Source organism: Dioscorea cayenensis, chromosome 18 (assembly GCF_009730915.1).
Source record: "Dioscorea cayenensis subsp. rotundata cultivar TDr96_F1 chromosome 18, TDr96_F1_v2_PseudoChromosome.rev07_lg8_w22 25.fasta, whole genome shotgun sequence".
NCBI classification, from domain to species: domain Eukaryota; kingdom Viridiplantae; phylum Streptophyta; class Magnoliopsida; order Dioscoreales; family Dioscoreaceae; genus Dioscorea; species Dioscorea cayenensis.
Window position 1 is genome coordinate 664303 of NC_052488.1, and position 7895 is coordinate 672197.

The following is a 7895-nucleotide window of genomic DNA, read 5'->3' on the forward strand; positions in this document are numbered from 1 at the left end:
AACCAAACCACAAAAAAAAACCACAAACATGATCTCCACGTGTCCAACTCTAATCCGTCCAATCTCCCAATCCCAAGGAATCAATCAAATCCCCACCATTAAATCTAACAACTCTATATCCTTCCCTCCATTCTCACCTCCCTCTTCTCAACTCCCACCACCATGTCTTCTCTCCTCCCTCTCCTTCTTCTCCTCCTCCTTCTCCTTCCCTTCTCCATCTCCACCTCCATCTCCACCTACATCATCCACGTCAGCCCTAATTCCAAACCCTCATCGTCCCCATCTCTTCCTCACTACTTCTCCTGCCTTCTTCGCTCTATCCAACCTCGTTCTCTCCGCCACCCTCCTCCTCGTCTTCTCTACTCCTACTCCTCCGCCCTCTCCGGCTTCGCCGCCACTCTCTCCTCTTCCCAAGTCTCTGCTCTCCGTTCTCACCCTTCCATTCTCTCCATCCTCCCCGATCTCCCTCGCCATCCTCACACCACTCACACCCCTTCCTTTCTCCATCTCTCCAACTCCTCCGGCATCTGGCCTCAATCCGACTTCGCTTCAGACACCATCATCGCGGTTCTCGACACCGGCGTTTACCCTCACAACCATCCCAGCTTCTCCGACTCCGGCCTCCCTTCTCCTCCTTCGTCTTGGCGCGGATCCTGCGATTCCGGCCCTGGATTCCCCTCCTCCTCTTGCAATCGCAAGCTAATCGGTGCTCGATTCTTCTATAAAGGCTATGAAGCCGCGCTAGGGCATCCGATTGATGAATCTCGTGAATCGAAATCCCCTTTGGACACTGAGGGCCATGGAACCCATACATCCTCCACGGCCGCCGGCTCCTCCGTTACCGACGCCGGCTTCTTCTCCTACGCTCGCGGTCTCGCCCGCGGCATGGCCACCAACGCCCGCATCGCCGTGTACAAGATTTGCTGGGCTGCTGGTTGCTTCGATTCCGACATCCTCGCCGCGATGGACGCCGCCATCAACGATGGCGTCGATATCATCTCTCTTTCCGTTGGTGCTTCGGGTTTTGCCCCGAATTACTACCGTGATTCGATTGCGATCGGCGCCTTCGGCGCCGTTCGCCACGGCGTTGTCGTCTCTTGCTCCGCTGGGAACTCCGGCCCCGGCCCGCGCACTGCCGTGAACATCGCTCCTTGGATCTTAACCGTCGGAGCTTCCACCATCGATCGCGAGTTCCCCGCCGACGTTATTCTCGGCAACGGGGATGTTCTCGGTGGTGTTTCTTTGTATGCCGGCGAGCCTCTTGATTCCGATGGGATCCCGTTGATTTACGGCGGCGATTGCGGCTCCGCTGTCTGCCTTTCCGGCAGCCTCGACCCTTCGAAAGTTTCCGGGAAGATCGTTCTATGCGATCGCGGCGTCAACGCTCGAGTCGAAAAGGGCAGCGCCGTTAAGCTCGCCGGCGGTGCCGGCATGATCCTCGCCAACACCGCCGATAACGGCGAGGAGCTCCTAGCTGACTCCCACCTCGTTCCCCTGCCACCATGGTCGGCGAGAAGGCCGGAAACATCATCAGATCCTACATTCGATCCACCGACTCCCCGACCGCCACCATCGCCTTCCGCGGCACCATCATAAGCTCCTCTCCGGCGTCCCCTCAGGTCGCCGCCTTCTCCAGCCGCGGCCCCAACTTCCGCACGCCGGAGATCCTCAAACCCGACGTCATCGCTCCCGGTGTCAACATCCTCGCCGGCTGGACCGCCATAACCGCCCCCACCGACCTCGACATCGATCCCCGCCGCGTTCTCTTCAACATCATCTCCGGCACTTCCATGTCCTGTCCTCACGTCTCCGGCATCGCCGCCCTCCTCCGCAAAACTCACCCCAACTGGACTCCGGCAGCCATCAAGTCCGCTCTCATCACCACCGCCTACAACACCGACAACTCCGGCAACCTCATCAAAGACCTCGCCACCGGCGAGGACTCCACTCCATTCATCCGCGGCGCTGGCCATGTAGACCCCAACCGAGCTCTCGACCCAGGTCTCATCTACGACATCACCATCTTCGACTACCTTTCCTTCCTCTGCTCCATTGGCTACAACCATCAACAAATCTCCATCTTTACCAAAGACGAGCTCGCCGTGAACTGCTCCTCGCCGGAAACTCTCACAAATCCAGGTAATCTCAACTACCCATCATTCTCAGTAGTCTTTGATTCAATGAACAATGTGGTTAGTTATAAGAGAGTAGTAACTAACGTCGGAGCTGAAGCCGGAGGAGCTGTGTATGAAGCCGAGGTCTTCAGCCCCGACCGGAGTTGAAGTCAGTGTAGAACCAAGTAAACTAGAATTCAATTCAGTTGGCCAAAGTTTAGCATATAGTATTAGATTTTCTTCCACTTGGGGTTCGAATTTGGATAGTTCTTCTCCGGTTTCGTCTTTCGGTTGGATTGTTTGGTCGGACGGTGAGCATTCCGTTCGTAGTCCCATTGCTGTTACTTGGAATGCTGATGGAATAGTAGAAGAAGGAGAAGGAGGAGTGGCTAGTGTTTGATGGAGTAGTAGTAGTAGTAGTAGTAGTTGTGGTAGTAGTGAGTGGGGGTGTTAAGAGGAGTATTGATTGGTGTTTGTGTTTTAGATAAATTAGAGATGGTTGGTTGGTTACTAGAGTGAGAGATGTGGGAATGAATTAGAGTGATTTCAGAATAACAAGTCTCTTTTGGATTCAGTTTCATTATGTTTTGGAAGATTTAATACATTATATATATAATGTATTATTTAGGTCTAGATTTTTTAGTTTTAATGAAAGTTTTTATTTTTCTCTTTTGGCCTATTAATTATTATTATTATTATTACATGTTCACTATAACCAATTCATAGTTAAAATCGCGGCTCTTTTTTATTTGTCGTGATTAATCGAATCTCACATTAAAAAAAAAAATTAGTTATTTTACAAAATTTTATAAAAATTAATTATTTTTTTAAAAATACTCATAATTTATATTTTTATATTTCTCTCGTTTATTTAATTTTAACAAAAGAGTTGAATATTAATATTAAGAGTAATTTTAGAAAAAAATAATAATAATTTTTTTATTTTAAAAAATGATATATAAAAAGGAATATAGACTTTGTTACTAATAAAAAGACACGGATGGAGTATAATTTTTTAAAATTATTTTTATTAAAAATTTAACATTATATACTGTTCTATTAGTTTCTCTCTTATTTTATCTTCTAGGTGTTTATTTTTTCAAAATTTTTAAAAAATATTTCTTTTAATTGGTGAAAAAGTACATTAAATGAACAAATTAAAAAAAATATTTAATGTTACACAGATTCTCCACATTGAAATGCAGAAGGAAACAAGAAAAACTTCTGAAAAAACATATAAAAAGAACAAGAGGAATTATTATTATTATTATTATTATTTACTGACAATGGGGATAAATCACTGGCTATATATGTTTCTATGTTTCTCTTTTGTGGATTGCTTTCATAATTTAATATGTTTAATATCATACTTTTATGTAAATGAAATTATTAATTATTCTCATCTCCAATGCTAAATTAGCAGACTGTCATATTTCTTAATAAAATTTTACAACTTTAATAATAATAACGATAACAACATTTAAATAATGTTGTAAGAGATTTGAGCAAATAAATAATGTTTTCTCTGTGAGGAAAAAAAATTAAAAACCAATCTCTTGTAGGTAACAATTATTAATAATCACAGCCAAATAATGTTGGTTTATATATCTATAATTTAATTATTATAATATAGATTTATTTAGTTTTATATTTTTGATATTTTTAATCTTCTTTTACTTTTTTTACTGCTGCTTTATTTAGGCTTTTTAAAGTTTAAAACATTTTGATTTTTGCTTTTGGTTTACTCCAACATCTGAATAACATAAGAAAATTGCATTTACTAGAAAATTTTGACACCAATGACAATATTTATAGACCATTTATTCATGATTTAAGCATGATAATGTACATAAGATGTGAACATATCGAAACTAATATCATCAATATTACTCGAAACTAATTTCATTAATTATATATATATATATATATAAATATAATTTTCATCATTCACTAAACATAAAGTTATGATTGGAAGAAGTATTTAGAAGCATTAGTTTTAACCCTTTGATGCTATGGAAATAGTTTAAGGAAATATATTTAAATGCATTACTTTTGATACAATGTTATTAGAAAAATATATCTTACAAACTTTTAGTACAATTCTTTTAAATAAACGAACAATTTACTACATCAATAAATAATTATAAATTTAATTATCTTAATAACGTTTTGTTTTCAAATAAAAGAAAATATTTAAACCTTTACCGAGAAAGTTTTATACTAATGAATTATTGAGACCATTAAAACTGCATGCCTGTTTAGGAATAACATATATAATTTAATTAAAAATAATAATTTAAATTTTTTAATTTAAAATATACTTTTAAGATACAATTAAAGTTTAAAATAAACTAATTCCATACAAACATAACAAGCAAACCAATTTTATTAATATAACTTGTAATGACAAATTTACACACACATTACACAAATCAAGTATAAATCTGTTCAATTTACAGCAATTTGTTGACAAAGGTTGGTGCTTAAATACCAGAAAAACTCAAACTAAAAATATATAATGATATATGCCTGTGAACGAAGGAAAGACCAATCCTGCAAACAAAAAAATAAAAAAAGTTTCAAGAAATGGAAATGAATTATAGCAAATGCCCACTGTTAAGTTTCAAGGATGAAGTAAATCATGAAATAAAACAAGAACTCACAGCAATGCATTATGGTGATTTACTATGACATGAACAAGTTATAGCCGGAAACGTATAAAAAAATACCGATACGAGAGACATCGACAATTTGAAAAATATTCTAAGGTTGAACTTGAAATATTATTCGAAAACTTAGTTTCTGCACACGGATAACAAATATTAAAATGGAGAGCACTACTTCTTAAACAGATGAGAAACTAAAAACAAAACTAGCATAACATATTTCCTAAGTATGTCAAATCTAGTACAACAAGATTAACTTCTCAGTTAAATAGCCACAGTATGGAAAAATCTCTGAAGAACACTAGTTCCGATTCTCTTGTGAACCTGCTTTTGAAAAGAAAAAAAAAAAAAATGGGTGATATCCAACTCTTGGTTAAATAGCTTCAACTTAACATCAATTCAATCAAATTGAAACCAAGAAGAGATTTTTTTTTTCTTTATTGGATATGAACTTCATAGTCTACCTACCTTACAACGCGGTCATACTTACAAATTTGCTGCAAATCCGTTTCTCAATCTTTCAAAATTGAGACTACCTCTGTTGCTAATTGAATTTGCAACGAGTTTTTTTTAGAAATGGAATTTTCCCGTTTTAAATCCACTAAAATAAATTAGCAACAAATTTTGCTGATTTAGAAACTAAAAATTCCGTTTCTAAATTGGAATTCTTTTGTAGTGATTGGAGTTGGAACTTTTTGTATTACAATGTGAACAAACCACCCCCACACACACACACATCCGTGTTTATTATTAGATCTTAATCATGCATTGAAAAAAAAAAACTCGAACCTCCCACATGGGAATCAAGTGTCTTACCGCTAGGCTATTACCAAAGTGACGAGCTTAAACTTTTTTGTCCCAAGACTCACCTTATATTATGTTTGAAGCATTTCAATGTATATGATTTGAAACTTATAAATAGCCTCTACCGTTATGGTCAAGAGCATGCCAATCATTATATTGGCCAACAGATACAACAGAACTATGAAGATAAGCCTACACATAGTGACTTACATTTCCACATTTTGATTAGCTAAGGCCAAAGGCAAAAATACACAAAGCAAAGCAAACCAAAGAGATATTGTGTCATCCATTCAAAGAGGAATTAACCTTAAATCTCCATCAAACTATGTTATTTTTCCCATTTTAAGATCAATGTGAAAAAAGAAATGATTTTTTCCAAACGCCTCATAAAAAATAACAGAAAGTGGCAAAGGAACTAGACATCCAGAAAAGCATCTTACAAAAGAAAAAAGCAGACATCTGCCTTCAGGATTTTCGCATTAGAAGATATTTTTATACTGAACAAAGTCATTGCACAAAACTTGAAAGCAAAACCTTCTTCTGTCCATTTCCTAACTACTACAACCACCCAAAGCACCAATTTTCTTAATAAACAGGAAGTCATCAAATGCTAATACTTTACAAATAAGCACGAAGACCAATTAATAGCTTGTTAAATAAATATTAATCCTAACATAATTTATAAATTTCACAAGAGAAAGCACAATCTACATGCTCCCCCAACCACAATATAACTAGCTCTTGGCAAAAAAGACGAAATTTCATAATCTACATTACACCATACTTGCAAATTTGTTGCAAATCCATTTCTCAACTTTGAAAAAAACTACTACTTCTGTTGCTAATTAAGCATTTGTTTCAAAACTGAATTTTTCTTGTAGTGTTGGAGCTTGAACTTTGTCTCAAGATTCATTCTTCTATTACATTTTAACCATTTAAATCTACCATTTGAAACTTATAAACAGCCTCTACCATTATGGTCCAGAGTATGTCAATCATTACATCGGTCAACTCAACAGATACACTACACAAAGTAACACACATTTCCACATTTTGATTTGCTAATGCCAAATGAAAACATACACAAAGCAATGCAAGCAGATATAGTGTCATCCATTCGAAGAGGAATTACCCTTAAATCTCCATCAAATTATGTTATTTTCCCCATTTTAAGATTGATGTGGAAAAAAAGGAATGATCTTTCCAAATTCCACAAAAAAATAACGTAAAGTGGCAAAGGAACTAGACATCCAGAAAGCATTATACATAAGACAAAAAGCAGACATCCGCCATCAGGATTTTCATGTTAGAAGATATTTTTAGACTGAACAAATTCCATTGCACAAAATTTGGCCAAAAGTAAAACAATCTTTTGTCCATTTCATAACTACAACAACCACCCAAAGCACCAATTTTCTTAAAAGGTAGGAATACATCAGATGCTAATATTATACAAATAAGGACGAAGGCTAATTATCAGATTGTTAAATAAATATTAATCCTAACATAAATTTCCCAAATTTCATGAGAGAAAGCACAATCTACATGCTCCACTCAACCACAATAAAACTATCTCTTGGCAAAAAGAAGCAACTTTTCCCATTTCTATTGCAACTAATTTAAGAAACGATCAAGCTACCATACAATTATAAATTTCATAAGATAATCACAAACTAGATACTCCCTGAACTTCTTTTGTCATGATCACTAAAGCACCAATTTTGGTTCACTTGTCATAATTAATGAACCAAAAGCTTCGTCTTGAGATAACCACAATCTAAACACTCCCCAAACCCCATAATCACAACCACTAAAAACACCAATTTTTGGCACAATGATCATACAAAATGAACTAATTTTTTATTTTTTATTAATGAGATAATCACCATCTAAACACTCCCCAAACCGAAAGAATCACAAAAGCTAAAAACACCAGCTTTTGTACAATTATCATAAAAAAAAATGAACTAAAAAAATTAGTTAAGATAATCACAATATAAACATCCTCCAAACCCCATAATCACAATAACTAAAAACACCAACTTTGGTACATTCATCATAACAACTAAACTAAAAATTTGGTCATGAGATAATCACAATCCAAAACTATAGGCACTAAAAACACCAAATTTTGGTACAATTATCATACAAAATGAACTAAATAGTTATAAGTTAATCACAATCTAAACACTCCCCAAACCCCATAACCATATCCATTAAAACATTAATTTTGGCACAATTATCATAACAAATGAACTGCAAAATTGATCATGACTCATGACCTAATCACAATTTAAACACACCACTAAAA

General features: G+C 36.7%; 1 protein-coding gene across 1 annotated transcript; it reads left to right on the top strand.

Moving 5' to 3' along the window:
• The first annotated feature begins 131 nt into the window (after positions 1 to 131).
• On the top strand, positions 132 to 2786 carry LOC120282112 (subtilisin-like protease SBT1.4). Its single transcript, XM_039288860.1, is given in 3 exon segments — positions 132 to 1491; positions 1494 to 2261; positions 2263 to 2786. Coding segments are annotated over 3 exon segments (2349 nt in total). The 5' UTR covers positions 132 to 162; the 3' UTR covers positions 2515 to 2786.
• The last annotated feature ends 5109 nt before the right edge of the window (positions 2787 to 7895 follow it).